Source organism: Micropterus dolomieu, linkage group LG05 (assembly GCF_021292245.1).
Source record: "Micropterus dolomieu isolate WLL.071019.BEF.003 ecotype Adirondacks linkage group LG05, ASM2129224v1, whole genome shotgun sequence".
NCBI lineage: Eukaryota > Metazoa > Chordata > Actinopteri > Centrarchiformes > Centrarchidae > Micropterus > Micropterus dolomieu.
In genome coordinates, this window is record NC_060154.1 from 25,261,507 (window position 1) to 25,286,886 (window position 25,380).

Here is a 25,380-nt window from a genome sequence, read left to right on the forward strand (position 1 = left end):
CTGTCCTTCAGATGTAAGTAGACTGCAGAGTCTTGACCTGAGGAGTTGGCCCTTCTGTGTTGAGCCATGCGTTTGTGTAGTGGTTGTTTAGTCTCCCCAATATACAGGTCTGTGCATTCCTCACTGCATTGGACCGCATACACTAGATTGCTTTTCTTGTGTTTGGGTGTGCGGTCTTTGGGGTGGACCCGCATCTGTCTTAGTGTGTTCTTGGGTTTAAAAAACACAGGGATGTTATGTTTGTTGAAAATCCTCCTGAGTTTCTCTGATACTCCAGACACGTATGGAATCACAATGTTGTTGCGTTTTACCTTCTTTTCCTCCTCCCCTGTAGTTTTGTTCTTCTTGGATCTTGTGGCTGTTTTCACAAAGGTCCATTTAGGGTATCCACAGGCTGTAAGTGCCCCCTTCAGGTGGTTCTGTTCCTTCTCTCTGGCTTGGGCGCTTGTTGGTATGTTTTCCGCTCTGTGGTGCCGTGTTCTCATGACCCCTAGCTTGTGCTCCAGTGGGTGGTGTGAATCGAAGAGTAGGTATTGGTCTGTGTGTGTGGGTTTTCTGTAAACACCAATCTGCAGGCTCCTGTCCTCTTCAATGTGTACAGCGCAGTCCAGGAAGGCCAAACTGTTGAACTTGATGGTCCATCAACCAAGTCCAGTTGCCCTTGATTTTAACCTTTGTTGGATAACTATGACCTGGATGACTGAGAATCTTCATAGACAGTAAGAAGGTTACTGTACTGTCACTACACTATTTACTATCACTGTCACTATTTAAGCAAGCAGTGTTAGCGAGCAGTTTAAACAATAAACAGTCCCATTGTATGTTGTCATAGTAAGCAGTATGGCGATTTTTGCGGATCGTTCTCTAATGTCGTCTTCTTTTCTAATGAACTTTGACCTAGATCCAATAGCAACAACAAAGTCGTCCATTGGCCCATCGTGGGTTAAGGGGTTTCATTGAAGGTTCCAGCCGTGGCCCCTAGTCTACAGGCAGCGGCCGGACCCTTATCACTTTATCCAGCACTGAGAAGCAATGATTGGTAAATGATTGGACTAAAGTGACAATACTGCTGTCAAACACCACAAAGAAATTGACGTGGCAAAGAGGCTGCTAAAGCATATGTCAAATAAAATATATTTGTAGTCACTGACAACATAAATCGTTAGAGCGAACACATCCGATATCAATACCATGTCTCAAAACAAGGTCTAGAGTGTGCCCCCCGCTTATCCTGTGTACAGGGTCGCGGGGGGGCTGGAGCCAATCGCAGAAGACTTTGGGCGAAAGGCGGGGTCGCCAGTCCATCGCAGAGAGCCAGATATGTGTTGCTTAAAATTGAAGGACTCAGTGAGACAGAGAAATTCAGACAAATATAGTGTCATCACTGTTCATCAATATGAAGATTAAAATCTCCAAACAGTAGGACCTTGTCCAGCTTTATTATAGATGCAAAGTCTGATAAAAAAAAAAATAAGGAGTCAACTGGGCCTAGTCATTGGTATAGATAGGATTTGGCTGATCAACCCTGAACATTTGCAATTCAAAAAACTGTAAGGCTCGGTGCTTACCATCTGGCATGTAAACTTATTTCTAAGGACTATAGCAAATCCACCACCATGGCCCATCAGCCCGGGTGTACTGATAAAAGAGCATAATTAATAATAATTAATAATAATCCCTATTTTGCTGCCATGTTTCATTCAAGAACATAAACTCTATACTTTAACTGCAAAAGAATGATTGGCATATAGTAGTTTGATTAAGGATTTCTGATACAGGATGGCTCTCATTTATTTTATTGTTTGGCTAATTCTTCCTCACTGTACTTGTATAGCAACACTTGAGCCACTGATACTGTGTGGCAGAGTAACCAATAAACAGTCAGTATGTATTCAGCCCAGACACTGCACAATTACAGATGATGACGAAAAAGAAAGAAAAGTTGTGTATGCCACATTGTATGACAATGTGGATGTGACTGGAAAAGTGCCTTGAGATAATTTTCAATATAACATATGATTCAGCTCTGCTTGCGTCACAACGTGACTCATGAAAAACCGTCATTTTGTGTCGGCAGTTGTGTTTGTCTGGAACACCTGTGGCTCACAGTCTCGGGGTTTAAAGAGCAGCGCGAGGTAGGAAAAGCCCAGAGGGAAACCACATCTTAAAAAACGAGGATAACAACTGTTTTTGTGCAAAGCTGAGAGTCACACGCACGGCTTTACAAAAGCAGCAATTGTCATAAAGAAGCAAAACCACAACAAAAAAAAGTAGGCCCTATACAAGCAAGAAGCATTATAGTGTCTGTATTGTACACAGGTTTAAAATACTTGAAGTACATGGTAGGATTATCTAAGCCTGAGACATGCTATCATTTACTCAGATTATGGGCTTCCTTTTGAGCACAGTCCTTCTGTTTATTCAAATGGTATGCAGTAAATCAATTGTGTAGTTGAGTAAAATCTTTTGTGGGTTAGTGCATTTTCATTACGTTATAGAGGAAGTCCTGTCAGAACTTCAAGCTCAACCTGCTGGTGCCCTTTTGCAAGACATTTCCACGTATCATTACAAAGAAAAAGGTTCTGTTTGTTAGTGGTACTAGTGTACTTTTGAAATACTGCTTATCATAGCCCTCCATTCTTCCGTTTACCATGTCCACTCCACTTTATAGAAAATTCCAGTTTTCCCAAACTCCCAGAGCAGGTCTGGGCAGTTCTCTTGTTTACCTTTTCTGTCTCTGGCTCCGCCCCTCTGCCCTGCTACTTCCTGATCACCTTGGCCTGTTAGAGGTGAGTGTGTTCCAAGCTCGCACAGGAGTCTTCCTTTCTTTGGGTTGTAGCATTCCCCCAAGACCAGCAGTGGGATTAAGTTTCTCCACTTGAGGACCGGCAGCCAATCAGCAGAGTCCAAAGCTGGGACAAAGTCCTCTTTACTGAGTCATTTAACTCTCCTTGGCTTCCCCTCCACCTCCTCTATGAATGGTTTAATGTTACACCCTCTGCGCGGCTTTACCTGTCCAGGTGAACTGCACCAACATCGCTCATGAAGTTATGTAAGTACACTTTCCCCACTCCAAGTAGATTTTTTTATTAGCTGTGTGTATGTTATTTGTCTTAAAGGTTCTTATAGTGAAACTTTGACTTTGTCAGCAGTTACAAAACATTGTTCCAGTGCCTGTTACTGGATCAATGTCTGTCTGTGTTATTTGCATGGGATTCATTTGCACTGAATCCCTCTGTGAGTGCATTTGTAAGAGATATAGGGCGCCTGTAATCATGTTGTATGTGTAGATTTATTGTTTCCTACGTGCTAATTTCAGCATCTCAGTTAATGTTCAGCACAGTTTGTGCTGATCCAGTCAGCCATTCTGATATTAGAGACACTTCACAGAGCTTCCCATCTGCCTACATCTGGTCTCCCTGACAGAGGTGTCAGGTCTGGCTCAGACTCATCGTAGAGATTGCTGTGAACTCAGAGAGGGACTGGCATGCACAAACATACACACACAAGAGCTTAATGTAGAGGTTATTGAAAGGGCAGGAATTACATTACTCTGTAGGACCCATATGTTCATTCTAAATGGAACGAGATGTGCTAGATTTGGAAAATATAAAATTATGTTATGTTATGTAATATTGTCTGTGCAGCTAACGCTTTCATAGTTAAAATGAAATACAATACATGTTGAGGTATAAGTAAATGATTCATGATGAGATTATTGATAGGGTGTTTATTGTTTAACAACTGGTTATGGACAGATGTCTGCAGAATTCGAAAAAGAAATGGCTTACTGGAATTTTCAGTGTTTCAGAGACATGTTTGAACAGAACAACAGACTGTGTGTGTGTGTGTGTGTGTGTGTGTGTTAGATGTGGCACACACTCTTTGTGCCTACAACTCCAGGCTGCCTCATGTTCATTCGTGCTAAGGGTCCATGTTTATTGAGCTGCTAGGAACAGTGATACTGATCTAGTATCAGCAGCCTTTCTTTATTTGACGATGAACTGATATGTTCATAAGCAACCTCTTGTTCAGCACTCCCACTCTGTGCTGTGGTTGTGTCGGTGAGTGTGGGCCCTGTGCTTGTGTTTCTTTTTCACATGAATCACACAGCAGTTAATGGTCTTGAAAATGTCAGATCACACCTTCTGTAATGACCAGGTGAACTCAGTGTCAGTTAAAATACACTATGACGTGAATTAGAGTACAGTGCAGACATATCAGTACATTGCAGCACATAAAATTAAATCTGCAATGATGAACTAGCAAAAAAAGGCGGTGCTATGCCCACACACATGCGCTCAACTTTGTTTGATTTGGCTTGACTCTGCGATTTGCTCCAAGGGTGTGTTGGTCTGATTGATACAGAAATGATTTTGTTGTATACGAGAAGTGGATACGTACATAGCAACATGCTAGTTCAGTGTGGCCAGTGAGAGTGCTGACGCAGACACAGTTACCTTGTCACGGGGTTGTTTTTCACAGTCAATCGTTAGAAAAAGGAGCTGACTTGGCACAGCCTTGTATCATTATTAACTTGTCAAGTCACTTCAGATCACAGGAGAGTAACCTGAGAGTGAATCAACAGCCTTATTTACATAAAATGCAATGCAATGTGAGGAAGAAGGTATAGGTATATCTTAAACAAACAGCTCTGCCAGCTCTCAGTCGTTGAAGAGGGACAGCCCATTGAGCCAAACGCTTGACGTGACTTTGGTTCAAAGACAAAGAAAACACTTTTACCTCGGTGTTGGATTTACAATGCAAACACTGGTTTTTCTTTCATTTTGTGATCAAAAGTGAATTGGGGATGTGGCCAGAATGCAGCAAGCTTGTTTGGATAGTGGATTGCACGTGTAGTTATTAATAAAACACCAGTAATATGTAGTTAAGGTTCAGCCTGTCAGCTCTCTGTTATCGTCTCAAAGCAAAGAGCAGCGTTATAACAGGGCCGTTGTGGCGGTATCGTCTTGTCAGTCCAGGGATTAGAAATGAGCCAGAGACAGCTCATGCTCCTCAGGCAAGGGTGTGTGTTCTGAATGTATGAGTGGGTATGTAGAGGCATGCATGTGTGTTTGTGTGTCTGTCCAAGTGCACAACTCTACATGTAGCTGCATGTATTTGTGTATTGTAAATTTTGGTCTTGGTGATCTTCATTCCAAACACAGATTATTATGGGGAATGGGTTCCAGTCAGGCTGTAACCACCTGGGTGCTGAAGCCGTTTGTTTCAGACAAAATAACATTCTGATCCCTTTGCTATATTTTTTTATTATTAGTGTGTAGTTATCTTTTTTCTTTCCAGATCAAAGCTTCCCAGGAGAGAAAAGAGAACAAACTTTAAGGAGTTATCCTGTTCAGATCAGTAGTTGGAGAGAAAATCAAACCACCTTCATTTTTCATTTTCTTTAATTTTGAAGTTGTTTTTTTTCATTTTCAACTCGTTCTGGCAGATACTTGCTCTCTCTCTCGCCTTTCCTGTGCAGTGATGAAATCTCTCTCTCTCTGTCTCTCGCCTTTCCTGTGTAGTGATGAAAGCGCTCTGCTCCATAGATCAGGCCAGACCTCAGACACAGCAGGTGCCACATAGTGTGATGAATCAGCCATGTTACCGCAAGCTCTCAGTGGGAAAGTTCATCTTTGTTAAGACTGCTCAGCCTCTTCTTACTAGCCTTCCCCTCCCAGACACACTGAAGACACTGATCTTTTATGGCTGTCACAACTCACCGTGCGCCGTCCTCATGCTGCTTATGTAAAAAGAAATGAAGAAAGCCTGTTTGTTTTGGCAACTCACTGGCTACTCGGCTGATTTGTATGCACTTGTACAGGCATGGTTATATTTGTCTGCATTAGCATATTGGGATGCACATCAAAGTCTATTGTATTGTGCATGGGAATGTGTCCAATTAAAATCGAGCTAGCAATTGGATAACATTTCTAGTTTTCAAACACAAGTTTTGTTGCTGTTGTTGTTGTTGTTGTTGGTGGTGGTGGTGGTGCTTTTTTTTTAACAAGATCTAGTGTCTCATTAAGCAGCCAAGACCCAATAGTGGGTCCAGAAACAAAGCTTGTGGAGCGCCAACAAGACGGCTGTTGCCAAGGTGACGTGTGTCTGACTGAGTCCATCTGTTCATGTCCATGTGCTCGAGGAGCGTGCCTGTTTTGGATATGACGTGTACACTGGCACGCTCACAATGTCGCGCACAATGTAAACCGGTGTAGCAGGAAAAATAAATAAATAAAACTGTTTGAGAATCATGTCACATCCTACAGTGGATTAACAGACATGTGTGTGTTTGTCACGCAGTACAAGAGTCAGTGCTGGAGACTTATCTGTGTCTATCTGTCTCTATACTGAGATGAGTGGTATTGATGTTGCTGCACCCTGAGAAGAAATCTCAGTAGTTCGATATCGCTTCTCAGTGCCAGCGGAAGAAATCAAACAAACTGAGAAAAGGACAGTTTGTAGTTTGTAGTGCTGCTGTTGTTTGTGTGTGGAAGTGAAAGACAGAATGCCAGCAATCCTGCTCTGCTCCGACTACACAGCTTATGAATCTTTTCACACCTTTTTTACTTGACATGATAACTGTCCCTTTCTTCAGTGGTGGACAGTAACTAAGCCCTATAGTAAAGTACTGTACTTCTGATATATTTCCATTTGATGCTGCTTTATATTTCTTCTTCATTATATTTCAGAGACAAATATGTGCTTTGGCCTGTGAGTCCTCCCAAAGGGAGAAAAAAAACAGATTACAAATGCATGGTATAAACTGTAAATAAAATACCAGCTCCACCGTCACAGCCACAACAGTAAAATGCTGTTACACATTGGTGCATCAGAATTAACAGTCTAATAATGCCATGTACTTTTACTTTTGATACTTTAAGTTCAATTAGCTTGTAATGGAGTATTACATTGTTGTATTGGTACTTTTACTTAATTAAAGGATCTGAGTACTTCTTCCACGAACGCTTTTCTTCCACTTTATCCACACTTTTTACGCACATTGTTCCCCACAGATCTCTGCTGCTAATCCTCAATGGATTAATCCCGAGTCCTTCCCTCCTAATGAGCATCGCAGAGGAGAGAATATAGTCTGAATCCGCCATGGCAATGGCCGAAGCATCGGCTCCATCGCTTCCCCCCTGTATGGATTATGGACTGTTGTCTCCGCCTCCTGACCTGTGCACTTCATGTGGTCACAGTCACCAGCTGGAGGAGAACCACGAGTACCTTTACAAAGACGAGGTGGACGATGACCTCATCTGTCACATCTGCCTGCAGCCGCTCATCCGGCCCCTGGACACGCCCTGCGGACATACCTACTGCCAGGAGTGTCTCACCAGCTTCCTGCTGGAAAGTGACTTCTGCCCTGTGTGCCGCATGCCCCTAATGCTGCAGAGCTGCAGGAAGCCCAGCCTGCTGGTGCATAAGCTGCTGGACAAGCTGACTGTGGCTTGCCCCTTCACTGACCATTGCACCGAAATGCTGCCCCGTGGTGAAATGGAAGACCACATCAAGAGCAGGTAGGATGGAAGAATCAATTTAGTTCAGCTCAACACTCACATCATGAAGGCAGTTTGTACCTCAAAACATTTGCAGGCCTATAACTGTGTATTTTCCATTAAAATAACAAAAATATAATCAGTGCTCTTATTAAACAAATAACGAAGTACTTGAGCTTCTTTTTTAGTTTTGTTTCTCTCCTGTTTACCCTTGCTATGCATTGAAGACTATAATGACCTGCAGTAAACACTCACTCTAGGTTTCCCACCCTCCTCTGCCTATTGTCATTGACCCACAGCTCCGTTTCCAAAGATGAGAGTTCTTCCTCCAAGCTTTCATCTAAACTAGGCCCAGCTCTTCTTGTTTATTTATTATTAAAAGTACTTTGGTTTCTCTCAGCCTGGGTCTGTTTTCATTAATGCTCATTAACACTCCCCTAGCCCAAAGGCCCCTGGGATAATTAGTGCATCTCGCTACACATCACACACAAGCAGCCGAGTTTTTATTCATTTACACTTTAGAAAACCTCAAGTTGCATAAAACTCTATAAATTTTCAAAAAGTCGTGTCCTTTTTTCTGCCCCTTCTTTTCTTGTCTTATTTCCCACCACCCAACGCCTACACATACAGCCATCTCTGTTTCTTGTCTTTTCTACTCCATCAAGCCCTCTATCTTTTTCTCCACATTGCGCTATTGTTTCCCAGTCTTTTCCTTCATGTAGTGTGAATTTCATATTGAGGTGTGGCACTCTGAGGCCAACTCCCAAAAGGATTCAGCTCTCTCATAGTTACAGTAGAAGGTGTCACCTGTGGAGGTGAACGGCCACGTCCAGAGGGATGACTTTACCCACTGGCTGCAAGGATGTGAAAAGGTTTCAGTGAAACCCCCATTACAAAAATTCTATTCTGTTCACGTATTTTAGTATGGTCCAGTGATTGTGGCTACTGTTTATGCAGTGGAATAAATATTATAAATAAATAAGTCTTTTACAGAACATTTTTTGTTTAAGAAAGCTGGTTATTATTGTTGGCCTAAATTTATTGAGTTTTAACATGTCAGATATGTAAGAAACTAAAGGAAAAACCAACATAAAGTGTCTTAATAAGGTGTTGGTTTGGTCACCAAAACAGCTTCAATGGGCCTTGGAAAATACTCTACAAGTCACACAAGTTAAACTACCTTCTTCTAGAATGATGGAACGCAATTCTTTAAAAAGATAATCCCTCATTTGGTGATGATGATAGTGAGGTGCGCGTTTTTCCACATCACCTCCCATTTCCCACCGAAAGTCACCGTTGGTTTCTTACCCATAGCCACAAACTTATCCTAAAAACAGTGATTATTGCTCTATCTCACACAGGCTCCGCCCGCTACTGGACTCTATGGGTATTACCTCTCCTCCTATCACATGCATGTACTCGCCCACTGAAATTTGCTTAGTGAAAGTAGCCGACCAATGGGACGCCGCTACCGATACGTGCGAATCGTATTAATAGTAGTGTCCACACTGCCTAGCATCTTTTTCTCTTCAGCAGACAGCGATTGCCCACTATTTTTCAACTCCACGGACGGAGTCGCTGTTGATGGAAGCTCGTCTATGCCCGTCGTGCCCCGGTCTGATCACCGGGGCCGACCCTCATCGCCTATGCTTCGAATGCCTGGGGAGAGACCTAAACAACCTTGGTTTTGCGATCAACTGGGAGAAGAGTTTTCCCCTACCTCGCCAGGAGGCAGAGTATTTGGGAATTGTGCTCAATGCCGCCTGCCTGAGAGCTTCTCTGTCGGAACTCAGACAGACGACACTCCTCCAAGCGGTCCAGGGCGGAGTCCGCTCGCGGCTCTCTTGACGCTGGCAGTAGAGTTGTGGAGGTGGGCGTCAGAGCACCTATTGTCTCTAAAAGCCCTTCACATCCCAGGATTGGAAAACAGGGGGGCAGACCTCATGTCGAGGGGCGGGCCCCCGTCAAGCGAGTGGAGACTACACCCCGAAGTGATACAGCAGATGTGGAGGGCAGAGGTGGACCTGTTTGCTTCACGACACAACACCCACTGCCTGCTGTGGTTCTCAATTCTGCCACAGGACAGCCCACCTCTGGGAGTGGACACATTTGCACACGCTCTATGGCCAAGGTGGCTGCTGTACGCTTTTCGCTCAACCCATCTCATTCCCCCTCTGCTGGAGAGGGTGAGACAGGAGCGGTTGTCAGTCATTCTGGTACCCCCCAGCCGCCGATCGGCGGGGTGGTATGCAGAAGTGACACAGCTGGCAGTGACAGAGCCTTGGCCTGTACCTCAGGTCTGGGGAGCTCTGTCACAAGAATCAGGCGCTATAGGCATGGAAAGGGAGAGGTTGAGACAGGCTGGGCTGTCCGCAGAGGTGGTACAGACCATCCAGGCGGCGAGGGCGGGCTTCACCACTTCCTGCTATAAAGCTAAGTGGCTGGGCTTTCAGCGCTGGTGCACCGAGAGGGAAATGGATCCCGTAACCTGCTCAATGGGATCCATCCTTTCATTCCTTCAAGGCCTGATGGAGAAGGGACTGTCACATTCAACCATTAAGGTGTATGCAGCAGCTATCTCATCTTGTCATGAGGGGTTTGGCGACAGACCTATCTTCACCCACCCCCTCCTGAAGTGTGTTCTTGACGGTGTGAGAAGACAACGACTAGTGTCTCTTGTCTCCACACCCCAGTGGGACCTGCCACTAGTTTTGGAGGCTCTAAGGTCGAATCCTTACGAGCCCCTAGAGCAGTCTTCCTTGAAGATGCTATCTCTTAAAACAGCCTTGTTACTTGCCCTGACCTCTGCCAAGAGGGTGAGTGAACTGTGCGCCCTGTCGGTTAATCCCAGCTGCATGCTGTTTCGTGGTGACCCCAGTGCGGCTGTGTTAAGACTGAATCCCTCCTTTGTTCCCAAGAACATAAGGAGCTCGTTCAGGTCAAGAACAATACATTTGAATGCCTTCTACACTCCGCCCCATCTTGGGCCTAGGGAAGCGAGGTTGCATCTGCTGTGTCCGGTGCGTGCCCTAACGCATTATGTGGAGCGCACGGCTGCCATTAGACACACTGATCAACTGTTTGTTTGCTTTGGTGACAGTGCAATCGGTAAGGCTCTATCCAAGAAGCGTCTAGCCGGCTGGCTTTGTGACTGTATCTCATAGGCCTATGTGCGGACAGGAAACGACCCACCCTCAGTGGTCCGGGCTCACTCCACACGGGGTGTGGCAGTGTCTACAGCCCTCTTCAGCGGGGTGAGCGTCGAGGAGATTTGCACTACGGCATTGTGGTCTTCACCATGCCCGTTCGTGCGTTTTTACCTCTTGGATGTGTCAGACTCCTCTCAGGATCCGTGCTCGCAGCTGCAATCCAGGATCTGTGAAAAGAGGGGCTGGTGTCTATGATAGACTACCGGCTGCTGGGCAGGACTTTCCACACCGACTGTGCTCGGGTCAGTGTGGTGGCCGGTGGCTTGTCGCGCCTGGTCGGACAGTCATCGGGCTCCACCCACTGTACCCATAGAGTCCAGTAGAGGGCGGAGCCTGTGTGAGATAGAACAAAGGTTATGGTATGGTAACCCTAGTTCTATTAGCACAGGCGGAGCCATCTACGATGGAGCCCTGCCGCTCCGCTGCCGTCTACTGAAGAGGTGGCTGGATGCTGGGCAGTGTGGACAGTTTTTTTATATTTTTACGATTCGCACGTATCGGTAGCGGCGTCGCATTGGTTGGCTTTGTGGTGTCCGAACAATAATGCTGCGATGATGTGTTGAGAGGAAACCCGCTTGACACTGTTCTTGTTCATAAAAGTTTATTAAATCAAAGATTTCAGCATCAATTACAAGCTCTGCAGCAGCTTGGAGAGTGACCCAGCCTGATGGCCACTTTGTCTCTCTGTACATCAAACAAAGCTTATATAGGATATGTTTAGGTATCTGTTAGGTACCATAGAAGGGTTTGAGTCTGCAAAGTAAAAGGTCAAACCCATAGAAGGGTACAGTACTATTTTGAGGTAACAAAACAAGGGGTTAAAGGTCAAATTCTATAGAAGGGTTCAGTCCCTACATAACCACCAATCACTGCTCTCCCCGTAGAAGGTCACTGACCCTCTGGCTTGCTGCTACAGTGCTATTTTGAACTGTTATGAGTCAAATGCACAAATATTGGATACTACAGCTACTTTCACTAAGCAAATTTCAGTGGGTGAGTATGTGCGTGTGATAGGAGGAGAGATGATACCCATAGAGTCCAGTAGAGGGCTCCGCCTGTGCTAATAGAACTAGGGTTACCATATTGTAACCTTCATTTCACCCATGACCCCAACAATCCGAACCATAATAAAATAGCAATTTTAACCCAAATCATGTTCTTTCCCTAAGCCTAACAAAGTCATTTTTGTGTCTTAACTTAATCAAACCTTGACCATAGTAGTGTCAGATCACTTTGTTTAATTGTTTTAATAACAGTGATTTGTAAGCAGGGGGATCGGATCAATAAACTGTTATATGTGTAATTTTGTTACAGTCTATTTTGTCATTTAATTTGGATGACTTGTTGGGTAACTATAAAGGCCATAGCATATCGAACCATTTAGTGACCCCTTGCGTCATAGGTGGAAGCACCTGCATAATGTTTCTCCCCTCATTATAATCCTTGATTTTCCACCATTTTGTCACCTATTGGTATCTAGTACGGTAAAGTCAATGGACTGAAAATCTGCTCACATACACCTTTTTTTAGGTGCATACAATTCTAAAATGCTCTCCACAGCAGAATCTGTGACATGATTTTGTCTGATTCTCAAAATGTGTATGATAAGCCTCTTAGTACACAACAGTAAGACATAACTGGGCTGTGCTCGCTGGTTCAGATATATCAAACCAGGGGAAAAAGTCAGTATGTTCAATAACAGCAAAATACAACATCTCCTCTGTATCTAGACTTAGATATGTTTTGAGAACGTATGTAAGTTACACCATTGTTCCTTTTTCTACGGGTATTTTTGCCATGATGTCAGAATACACTTTCTCTGGTCATACCACAGAATCTGGCAGTGGATCAGGAGTCATAATGACTGAGACAGCCACACCATCTGGTCAGAGCTGATTTCATACTCATCTAATCATTCATGACCTTTATTGGCCTTTGGATGGAGAAATTGTCATTCTAGACACCACCAGTGCAATCAAGAACAAAATTTCAATTATATGATCAGTGGTATTTCTTGCTGGTTTTGTTATTTTGTCTTGTAAGGGCTTGCACAGAATTCAGCCGGAAAGGACCTCCCTGCTCAGGTATTTTCTTCTTTTTGGCAGTTACTTGTGGCTAAATGTGTATCATTAACGCTTAAAACAGATGGCAATACTGTATGTCTTGAGAATGACGTTTCTTTTTTCTTCTTTTTTTGTAAACATGTACTGCCACATAGGAAAGCCTGCGTGAAAAATATGGAAAACAAATGAGAATTCATTTGTTAATATAATTTTGTTCTGTATGTTTGAATGTGCCTGTTCTTTTGTATGTAATGTTGCTGTGTGTGTGTGTGTGTGTGTGTGTGTATGTTGGTATAAGAGACACAGACAGAGGCTGAGAGAGAAAAAGAGATAAGGCCACCTTATAGAGAGCCTCCTAATATGTACAGTCATCAATGCAAGAGGCAATTCATTTTTTTTTTTTTATCCCTGATTTACACATATGATGTTGATCAATTTACAAGATATTTACATGCCCATCACAACAAACGAGATTCAGATGATGTCGGGGAAAACTTAACATCAGAAAGGTTGGCGAAACAGTCACGAGAGAGTCACGTTAACTCGCTGGCTAACGCTGAGCAGTTGCTAATGTTATCCAGTGCAAAGTTGTATCGCTTTCCTCATTACTTCACCAATTAACGCAACCTATATTACTATCCTGTGTACCATTGGTATTATGTCAAAGTGTTGACTTAGCCTGAAAGAAAGGATGTAAATGATGTGGATCGATTTGTTTACTAGCCTATAGTGATGTTAGGCAGGGCAGCCAGCTAACGCTACATTAGCTTGGACCTGCCACTGTTCGCTTTGTAACGTTCAATTTAGATTTATTGTCGTTTCACCGATACTCAGGTACACAGCTTCTCCACGTCTCAGTTGTGGTAACTTCTGTGACCCACATAATATACAATAGGCTACCGCAACAAAACGGCAAAAACAACACAGAGGAAGAGCCATTCACTAAGACTACAGTAAAGTTGCTTACTGCGGTCTAACTGTTAGAAAGTGTGACAACAATCTCATTTATAATATTCAGTCCAGCTCACTAACCCTTTCGTTTTCATCTAATACAGTTGTGCTCACATTGCTGAGCCTCCGGTGAAAGATACACAGATAGTAATGTTAGTTACTGAAAAGCAGACAGGCGAGCTAACAATGTAGCACGTCAGCTAAATGCAGTCACTCCCGTTTATTGCAGGATTTCTGGATGAAAGCGGTTTTGTTTCAGATAATGCTCGCTCATGACTTCAAGCGAGCACGTGTACGAGAACACACCTGGTTGCAGTCTTAAAACCGCACCGCTAGTGTCCGCTGAAACCTCCATAATGCCTCTTTAAAGAAGAGTGTGGTGAAAGAAAACCAATCGAAAAAGAACTCACTTGGCTCTTTTTCATGTCATGAGTGTTCTCAGCTCTTTTACAAAACACAAGTGAACTTAATAATAGATAACTTTTAAATTGTTTGTTGCTTTATCATTAGTTGCAATGGAATCAACCAAGTAGCTAATTATTCAGAACAGCACAACTTATCCCTCAACTTCAGGTCATCCTCCCATCCCTAGTAGAGGGCAGAGGTACATTACCCATTTAGACCTATGGTATAGACTAAGATGTGACAGGTTGGGTTCCCACAGGAGTGTACCTAGGGCTCTATGTTCCGCGCACATTAAGGAGACTTTTCAAATGGTTTATGTTCCCAGTAATGTTTTTCCCTAGGTCAACATGTTGAAATCACCCACCTACAGCTTATACAGCTTACTGAAGTTTTTCTCCTTTAAACCTATGCCCTCAAATTTGCGAGTAAGACAATTTTCTTTGATATCTCCACAGCAGCTGACTGCATTTAAAACATCCATCTCTCTTAAGTTATTATGCAATTTGCAAAGTTAGCCCTTACCAATCTTTTACAATGATAATTTATATCAAGAGACACACATGCTCATAGGACCCTGGGAACATAAGGATGATCTTATTCCCACATAATTTATTTCCCCCAAAAGCTCTAAGAGAATAGCCGACTGTAGCATACTGCTATCTCTTGTAGACTCTGGTTAACCACTACATGTATTATTCCTCTTGCCATCGGGTTTTTTCCACAGCATCAGTAACCTCTTCTTTACTTAATATTACATACATGTACACACAGATAGGTCCCTTGGTTAAATACTTATAAGACCTGTATAATGTACTTCTAGGTTTGCTTTGTAAGGCAAACTTCCAAGCCCAAAATACACTGTATCTTTGAAATAATCACTTTGACTTCACATCAGTATGATGAATAGGCTGCTGTGAGCGGGCAATGAAAAGCAATAATGGTGGGGGGGGAGTACGTGTATATGTGTATGTTATGATGGTGTTTTTGTGAGTGCGAGTTAATGTGCAAATGTATGAAACGACTCCTGTGGGGCAGACTGGTTTCTGTTCACAAACTGCATCCTGTCACAATCCAATTACATTTCCATTTCCTGCGTGCCCTGTGGTCTTGTTGCTGTGCGCACTGTTCAAATACCGCAGGATAACTTGTGCCTCAGTATGCATGCATTAATGCACACAAACAGACGTATACACACACAGACAAATTCAACAAACAGGGTATTTACACCAGTTAAGTGTCTTTCTCGAGGGCAGCAGACAGCTCTGCTCTACGAAAATTGGATATAGGGGGAAAAAGGTAAGAAGAAGGAAAGGAAAGGGCGGAGAGGAAGCAAAAGGGAAAGATAAAGATAGATGTCAGGAAAATGAGAACGTTGTATTCTGCTGAGTAACCTTTCGGCTTTATAAGTAAGATTGACATGACTGCTTAGAATAAAATAGCCAAGTAAATTACACTGGAAATGAATTGAGGGTAAGATTTGACAGTAAATGAGATGAAAATAGATTAGAACTGTGGCAACATTTCACATTCAAACTTCTAATGCTGCCATCTCCGCTTCTTGCATTGTGTTTACTACAAAGAAGGCAGAGAGGGGTGGGAGTGAGAACAGAGGAGAGGCGAAAGAAACAGAAAGGGATGAAACAGCCTTTAAATGTGTCTTGCCTCTGTATTCAGCACCTTCAAGTGAATGTGGGTCTCTGCCACCAACACGTAACACAGTATCAACACACACCTCTCGACCAGTCACTTCCCAAGATCCTTGCACAAGTTATGAGAAAAGGTTCTTATGACAGACGGGGTTAATTTTTGTCATTGTGGACTACCTGCTATCCCCTCTATCGTTCCGTCTCACATTCTGAAATGGATTGTATGAAAGAATGAAATGTGCACTTGGACAGTGGTTCTCTAAAGATTTTTCTCTTTTGCCTCTGTCTTTTCTTTCATGACAGAATAACAAGCTTCCATCACTGCAAAGAATATTGATTTGCCGGTGTGTTTTAGTCATACTCTGTTTATTATTTTCTCTCCACACATGTAGGCAGATTCTTTTGAGCGATCAGACCAATCTGCTGCACAGAGAGCAGTCCATCAGTGGAGAGGAGGGGTGAAGGCTTGGAGGCATTATATTCTCTCCATCCTCTCTATCCTCCCCTTCATGGACCAATATATGTGCAGGCAGGGGGGGAGGTGAATGCAGAGGTTGGGCGTATGTGTGTGTATGTCTGAGTGTGTGCAATTGTGTATGCGTGTGAAGAGGTCAGAGCCAATCAAAGCAGCACCAGGTACCTCCCCCCTCCTGTCTTTGCTTGGTCTGCTCCATCTCCCCCCTCAGTGGTTTCTGCTGCAGTATAAGTCACAGCCTGCGCCGTTCTCTCTGACACACGCGTGCGCTCACTCACACACACACGCACACACCGAGGGAGACAGACAAGCACACACACGCATACGAGCGTAAATCCTCTTACAACTCGCCAGTGCCCAGAGCAGATTAAGGGGCTGCACATCTCAAATTGTATTCCAAATGTGCCACCTTTGCATGGGTCTCCTTCCTCTTCTTCTTGCACTTTCTCCTCTTCCTCCTGTGCCACAACAGGACTTCTCCTCTGCACCTGCTTCTGCTGCTTCTTCCACCTCCGCTCCGTCTTCAACCTCTGGCAACTGGCCCGTTTGCCTCTGCAGCTGAGATGACCAGGCAGCCAGCCTGAGGCAGGGGAAGAAACTGCCACACTCACAAAGAGACAGAGGTAGAGAGAGGGGGAAGCAGAGGGAAAGAAAGAGGCAGAGAAGGTAGGAAGTGAAGGATTAATTTGGATCTGAGAGTGCCTCTGGAGAAGGAAGGCAGGCGGGCAGGGGGGTCAGCACGGCCAGGTTCCGGAGAATTGGTGGTGGAGGAGGTGGAGGAGGGGGGCGAGTAGAAGAGGAGAGAGCTTCAGTGCAGAGAGGAGAGAAATAGGGAAAAAGAGGCACGCGTTGACCATGAAGGCTCTGTTGCTGCTGGTCCTGCCATGGCTCAGCCCGGCCAACTACACAGACAATTTGGGCAACCTGCACATCCTCTATTCTGAGCTGTGAGTACAACCCTCAGCCTCCTCTTGCATCCTTTCACCAACATCACCCCATCTCTCCCCTCCCTCAGCAGCCCTGTTACTGTGTCACTGTGCATGCCTGTCACTTTTATCAGGCATTTGTTTGTGCAGTACTTTCACAGAGATTTGTATGTAACTTCTAATGTTTACATTTTTATCATCACTTTAGTTAAAGTGTGCCGCTGTGGTGTGGACATTATCATATAATTGCTCCCTAATGCCCTGGTCATTGGTTGTTGTGGCACTGGGACGCAGTGGAGCGACCAGGTAGGGCTTTGTGCTGTCCAGGACAGGTTGGACGCTACAGCACTGCAGCATGGCATCTCTCTCTCTCCTCTCTCTCTTTTTCTGTCTCTCTCTACCCAGTGGCATGTGTGAGTGTGTCTGTGACTACTGTATTGACTTGGGCAAAATGTCAGCACGCGTTTGCTGTAGGCTGTATTCGCTGTGCGAGTCCCACTACACATATGGACAGCGGCAATGACGGTGTGTTTGTTTGTGGAATAGACCTTCACTTTGGCATTAAAAATTCATAGCTGGCTACCCTCGCATGGCATCTTTTCTATCTATACAGCATACAATCTTTATGTACACATAACATTTATTATACTGAAAATAAACAACATCATTATTAGTACATAAAATAACACCTGTTGGTGTCGCAAAGGTTGTCACAACCTTTCCTTTGAATTAATATTTCATCAGTAGTTATATCACCATAAACACACAGATGGGTGTTATTGGAAACAAACCTCTCATCAGGTGTATCAACAGTTTACAATGATATGAAATCAGCAAATCCCCACATTTTAAAGTTTGAACCAGTGAATGTTTGGCATTTTTGCTTGAAAACTGACTTCAATAATTAATTGGTTATCAAAATAGTTGTGAAATTATTGAATAATCCCCGCGACTGTACGCAGGATAAGCGGTTGACGATGGATGGATGGATGGATGATTGAATAATTGATCATTTCAGCAGAAGCCAACAACACAGCAGGCAAAATACTACACTATATCGCATTATCTCTGTTCTTGGCTCCTCTTCTTCTGAACTGTGTTGTCTGCTCTGTATTGGCCCTCAGACTCTCTTTGTGTGGGAGTTAATGCTGACTATATTCAGCAGCTCCTTGTGAAGCCGGGGCTCTCTGATCCCCAAGCTCGGCTACCGCTCCTCTTTCCAGTCTGACGGAAATGTCCCATTATACTGCATGAATACATGGAACAATGGAGCGCTTCGCAAATCCCCTCATTTCATTGTATGCTCTCTCCACTGAGTGGGGCTTTAGCTGCTGCAGACACCAAGAGCCCATATTGGACAGCAATGAATGCCAAAGAGGAGAGGAGAGAAAGGGGGGGGGAAGGGCGATGTAGGCAAATGGACAGAAAAGGTTGGAAGAAGAGATGAAATCCTTACATTTGATTATATACGGAAAAGAATGGGAGGAGGATAATGAGAATGGAAATAGTGTGGACGAGAGGTTCTGGGAGGTACAGCAGAGACGTGAGGGAAGATGAGAGGAGACAGTAGGCTGTAAGGTCACTTCCTGTGCCTGGCTTCCATCTGGCCATACATACGGCTGCCATGGTGATGGTACCCAGCATGCCCAGCAAATTTCAGTGAGGGGTTGTTTGTAAATAAAACCCACCCACCGCGTGAGAAACATTGTGTGTGTGTGTGTGTGTGTGTGTGTGTATGTGTGTGTCTGTGCTTGTGACAGTGAGGTTTTTGCTGATTATGACATGACAGAGAGAGAAACCAGGAGCAGACAAACGCGGACGTGGTGTTTTTCTGCCTGGCTAGAGAGCAGCGGTACACCATTTGTCTTTATCCATAATGTTGACAGGAACAGCCGCCAGCTCCTCCTGTATGACCACCGTCTCTGCCTGCATCTATTTTTCCGGCTCCCTTTCTGCGCTTGTCTTTCTCCCTCCCCTCATTCTTTTCTGATTTCTTTCAATTTATGTGATTACGAGACTGGGTTTATATTGTATGGGGAAAATGAGAGTGGCTGTGATCTGTCTTGCACATAAATGTGCATACACAGGCTTTTATACAGACTATATTGGCTGTGCGCAAGGTGTAGATGGAACTAACAATACAGGGGGAGAGTAAATGTTTCTCTGTGATGAAAGGCTTAATATGGTTACTGCCATTTTACTCTGTCAGCACCAGCCAATGAAAAAGCAGCACTGGCACACACAGGGCACAAAGCACCTAGATTGTGATTTTTTTACTCCTTACTTCCTAACACACACGCGCGCGCGCGCGCACACATACACAATTAGACCTTGTTTATCCCTACCCCAAGCCCACATGGCCTACCCTGATAATGGTAGCGCTGTGCTGTTGAGCATTAATGATTAATCTATGTTCATTTCTGGGCCTGAGCTGAGATGTCTTAAACACTATGATTAGCTTAGCTTCCGTCCTTTCAGCCCTCATCTAGGAGGTGTTTGATCACCAAGAGCTGTGCGCACTGCCAGTGCTCCGGACATCTTCAGCATGGACGCATTCTAACAGGATTAGCCATGCACTCGCTGGATCTGAACAATACCAGTCATTTGTTTATGGCAGGTCCGTCTTGAGTCAAAGGCAGAGCACCATGCCATGTCCTTTTCGGCCTTGTGGGCGCTTCAAGTGTGGGGCAGACTTCACTAATTAGACTTTTGTTTGGATTAAATATTAATCCCTGTTCTGTACTGTGACAGCTCTCCCTGTCTCATTGTATCTAGCAGGCCAGAAATACAGGGAAGGCCGGGGGGAGAGTGCCTGAGAGATAAAAATCATACTAACAACTTTCTTCCTACCCTCCTGAACAACTTTCACCTCCCTCTAAAAGGAGATAATACTAAATCATCTTAATTATTTCTTTGCATGGGATTTAACCAGAAGCAGCACATTCAGTGAATCCGTCATGGGAGCATTTATATGCATGGGTAGACAAAGTCTGCTAGCTACAACAGTGTTAAGCAGCGTACACTGAACACACAATCAAACATGAAAGGAAACAAGGGGCAAGGGCACGCAGAGGACACAATGATGATGTTCACATACAGACAAAGGCATGAAGCTCATGTGACATATTACACTTCACATAAAACAAATATGCATGAAGACACACACACCAAAACATTTGGCAATGTATAATTGAAGTGTGGGCAATGCACTTATAAATACACAGTCACAAAAGAACATATTAATTAAGTATGTATTAATTTATTCATGAACAGAAGTGAGTAGCAGGTCAACATGTTTACTTTAGCAGAGCCTTCCTGTCTGATGTATCTGTTCAAGCAGAAAAACAGCACGCCAGCAAGGTGAAAAGGTATTAGTGTCAGCATGCAGAGAGGGCTTAAACTCATGGGATAGAGTTTGGTATTTTTTAACAAAAGCACTTTTCTTAACTTAAATATATGATATTTGTTTCCGCAATGCAGTTCACTTTCTTATCTGTGCTGAATCATTTACATCACATGCCCTACTTTCTTAGCCATATCACTGAAGATGTGTGTGTATTGTGAAAATAGGTGTCTGTTAACCTTTGCCTCTGGATGGCTCAAAGTCCAGCAAGTGTTTAGGGTCTCTGAGGCTTGACATGTTTAACACTGAATATTTTCTACAGTCTCAGTCTGCAGCAGGCTAATCTGTGAGAGGGGTTCCTTGTGAGTGGCCTGAGGAGCAGTGTAACTGACAGCAGGCAGGAGAGCAGTGTAGAGTTAATCTTTCACGTGAACAGTGCCCCACTGAGTGCCAGGGCTTTGGGCTGGGCTGATCAGTGCTGGCTGTGTTTCAGACGGTTGTACCATGGCACGTGGAGGTAAAAACAGGACAGTGCCAAGGGCTAGTGTGGCATAGAGTGAGAAATATGGGCTAAAAGGTGCCAAGAGCAATGTGGGACAGCAGCCTACTGGGGATTCTCTATGATCATATACTGTAGTGGAGAGGGAATTACAGTGAGAGTTCAGTTCAGTGAGAGACATGCATACATAGTGTTTAACTGCAGGGCTGGAAGACAGCCACTTTTGAGGTGAGCATATGTGAGGTGTATTAGTACATTGAGATCCAGCTCAGCCAGAGAGCAGAGAATAAATCGGTTCTAGTACTTCCTGTGCTCTTCTTCTCTGTTGACAAAAAAGTGAGATTGACCTCTTGGTTGAAACCAGACTCTGACACAATAAACGCTGCATAAATGTCCTTCCAGCCTGATCATGGGGTCAGGGCTAGACTGATGATCGTACGCATTGATTGGCTGAAAAGCCATGACTCAGAGTATGGGCTGTTTCTAACGGGCTGACTCCACTGACACAGCGCTGGCTGGGAGGCCTCTGCACTCGTGAACACACAGATGCTATAAGCATGCCAAACCTGCCGAGCCACTGCTCGCTTCACAGGAGCACAATGGAAGACGGGATTTATGTGCTGTGTGGGCTGTTGTACACAATCACTTTTGGTTTCTGAATGCATTCATCTTCAAAGGCTGTAAGAAGTCACACCCAACGAAACCTCGACTCCTACTTCAATTTAGCAGCTCTGTCTTTGGAAACAAGCTTAGCCAAAATTTCCTCCCACAGCAGAGACTGTCCCCTCTAGCAGTGGTCTCACCCCCTCCTTGCATAGCAGATGGGATTACCCCTCACAGCAGGCGGATCCAATCAACACACCAGCACACCCTCTGATTAACACTCCTCTGGTTCATCATTAACTGGATTACTCTGTCTGTCTTAATGTCGCTCTTTCCTCTCTCTCTCTCTCTCTCTCTTGCTATGTTTCTATCTATCATTCTGTCTATTCACTCCCAATCAGACTTTACTTTATGTGTTTTGGCATATGGCCCAAGTGTGTGATAAAGAAGTAATTGATAGACTAGTCTAATCAAAGAAAAATTAAATTCAAGCCTTTATCAACATAAATTTAATTAATGACCACCACCCCTCTCCGTATTTCACCAGCATTTTTATACTTTGTGTGTTTGTGTGTGTGCGTGTGTGTGTGTGTGTGTGTGTGCGCGTGTGTGTGTGCATGCGTGTGTGTGTGTGTTAGCCACAGGTGCATCCCCAGAGCACTGTATTTTTTTTCCTGTTAAGTCTGGTCTAAAGTGAGTTACTCCTTGATTTGTCTTAGTCAAAAGCTGTGACAGAGTTTCCTCTCAGCAGTTCCATCCCTGAATCAGCTGGAGTAAATGTTGAGTAAAGGATAAATCCTTAATAAACTTAAAAAAATCTTTTTTAAAGATTGTTCATCTAGCATTGTTTATCTTTATTATGAGAACAATGAGAAATTTGGTAGATGAGGGCATAGCGTGCCTGGCTTTTGAATTTGTTGGTAAATTTAGCTTGGTCTTTGTCCGCAGGCAGTTTGTTAAAAAAAAGTTCTTAAGCTCACAATGTGGCAGAGACAGAGATGTTTCTGTGATCTAAACCGTTTGATCAGTGGGACTAACAAGTCGTTGAAAAATTGCCAACAGTGTATGTGCACTCCCATATTCATTAGTGCTCCAAGAATAAACTCAACACATGCATGCTGTCACTTTTAAGCTGCTCTCACCATTCTCTGTCACACAAGGAAACCTCCCATATGTCACACATGCACACACTTGTCGTATTCCACATATTCTACTGTGAGGAAAAACCTGCAGGCTACCTCCAGGCCCGTAATGCATCCGGAGATTGTTCTCTTTTTTTCTCGAGTTCCTACATGTGAGGTGTCGCTGTTATATTTTTAAGAACATCAGATAGCGGCTGCCGGAGTCAGAGTTTGTCTGGAACAACTGCCAGCTGCTGCTTTTGAGATTAATAAGGAAGTAGGAAGAAGAGCTCAACTAAGTAAAGTTAGTCAAACTTTTGGGTCATACACAGGTCAGCTGACTGTACCCCTACAGACATAGGATGAGTTTGTGTATATAGAGTACTTTAGATTCCATACCATTTGCATGATTACACGCCTGCAGCACGTGAAAATGTGCACCAAGACATATCTGACTGCCTGACCTGGAATTGTCACCGCGGCGGGGTTAATTTGCACTGTATGCGGATTGTGGCCCAACACGATTGTCCGTGGCAGGGAGCGGAGAGAGTATTTGGGTTAGGAAGGATAATCCACTCACTCCTAAAGAGGATTGGAGAATCTCGCAGGCTTTGATGAGTTGTGAGCTGGTGTTTATTTCACATCACAAGAACAGGGCTGTTTGTGTCACAGCCAGGGCGCTTCAGCAGGACCACCATGTCACCGAAAGCATCATGGGTAATTGTTATTGTGCTGGGAGACTGCAGGGAGTTGGAGGTAGAGGAGGATAAGGGAGATGGGGAGGGTGTTTTGGTGTCTTCGCTCCTTATCTCGCCACAGATCCCGGGGTTTAGAGAGATGATGTGATAACCGAGGCTGTGCCGACCGAGACACGGATACTGCAGTGCTAATGAGCATCCCATAAGCTCAGTGATCATCCACCGAAAAACGATGCTTTATGAGAAAGGGATAGCTTTGCATGGGCACTTAAAGTTCCATCATTTATACACATAAAGAATGTTTGTTTACGAGAGAGAGAAAAGAAGAAAACAAGAAGGGAAAGTGTATATCCAGTACGTGGATGTCTTTGCAAGCATACCTCCTTTGGTGCACTGCACCTCTCCAGTGTGTAGACTTAATTGGCTCGCTTACCTTGGCTCTAAAAGTCCAGGACCACCCTGGTGAGAGCGACAAGGGGCTTCTGTCACGCTTCCCTTCCTTTAACCTCAGACAGCACAGACTGTGGCCTTAACATTAAAACTCTAACAGCTGAGATATGGCTACAGTTTTAAAGCAACTCTCATCCCCCGGGGGAAGGAGATTTTAATTAACGGGAGACAAAGCCTTTAATAAACCAGTCGCACACTAAACAATGGCTGTGTGCTGCTGTCTCAGAAACTCTGAGACATGATGTTTGTGGGACTTCTCAAAAACTACAAAATGTATTTTCTGTTCCCTGAGACAGCTCTAAATAATATATACTTTTTGGGGTTTTGTCCTCTGTGTCTGTAACAAACGTACTTGAAATGAGCCCCTTAAGATCTTCCTTACTCAAATTCTGTGTGTAGTGTGCATTCATAGTTATTACTAAGATTTGGGTGGTCTGTAAGATTTATGTAACTGAATGAACCTGTATTCAATGGCATTTGACCATTTCCACTGACTGACTGTGGTTTTCCATTTTCCACTTCCCATGCTGAAACAGGGGAATGTTGTCTAAGTCTTCAATTCCATATAGTCAGCTTGGACAAGCCGTCCTATACAAGTGAGACGATCAAACGTGTGTGTGTGTGTGTGACTAGTCAAGGCTCTAAAGTCAGTGCTACTACATAAGACTTTGGTAGGGAGTGAATCTATATATAGCTGACAATATTAACATCAGCTGGGAGAAATTAAAGTTAATGAGGTCATTGTTGCACAAGAATGGTCACAGCAGTTCTACGTTTGTAACAGTAAGGGTAATTAAAGCTGAATTCTGTAATGTTTTTTTTAGCTTGTTATTGTATATCAGCAAATTGGAGTGTGGCGAAATATTCACAAGTAGACTCAGCCATGCTAGCGATTCTGTGAGGCTGTACTTCAGCACAATATTGGTTTTAGCACAATGCTAACGTCATCATACTAACATTCCCATGCTGCGTTCCATTTACCTCGGTAGTCGGAGGTCGGAGCTGGGAATGACATCACACCCGAGTTGATGGCATTCCAGTCAACAAGTCGGAAAACCTTGCTCGGCCAGCTGTTGTTTACAACTAAGTTAGCGAGGTTGGCTATTGTTATGGCGGTTGAGAAAAAAAACCCGCATTGTGTGGTATTTACTCACACTAAACACTGTAGCAACACGTCCACAGAGAGCAGTTGGACAGCACTTTGTGTACGAACATTTCTAAGAGTCACAAGTACACAGAAGTGCTAATAAACAGTATAAACTACAGCTTTCACTAACTGTTGATACCCCGACGGCCATCTTGGATCACGAAGTCGGGGTAGTGCGGTTCTCCCGACTTTCAGAAATTCCGACTTCCCATGTCAACTGGAACGCACCATCACACTGACAATGCTAATTAAGTGATGTTCAGGATGTCTTATATTTACCATGTTCACATCTTATCCAATGTTAACATGCTAACATTTACTAATTAGCACTAAAAACAA

General features: G+C 44.0%; 2 protein-coding genes across 5 annotated transcripts in view; both read left to right on the forward strand.

The window, feature by feature from the left end:
• Positions 1-25,380, forward strand: part of LOC123971410 (cytoplasmic FMR1-interacting protein 1 homolog) — a 1,205,200-nt gene that overhangs the window by 48,464 nt on the left and 1,131,356 nt on the right. The window lies entirely within an intron of this gene.
• The window catches only part of lnx1 (ligand of numb-protein X 1), a 36,779-nt gene continuing 14,233 nt past the window's right edge, over positions 2,835-25,380 (forward strand). For 2 of the 4 annotated variants that reach the window (XM_046050228.1, XM_046050229.1), the window contains exons 1-2: positions 2,835-3,052; positions 7,020-7,526. In XM_046050228.1, the coding sequence (XP_045906184.1) occupies positions 7,108-7,526 (419 nt within the window). In that variant the 5' untranslated portion in view covers positions 2,835-3,052; positions 7,020-7,107. Of the gene's footprint in view, positions 3,053-7,019; positions 7,527-17,089; positions 17,202-25,380 lie in introns of those variants that run through there. The other 2 variants (XM_046050230.1, XM_046050231.1) reach the window with 1 other exon arrangement.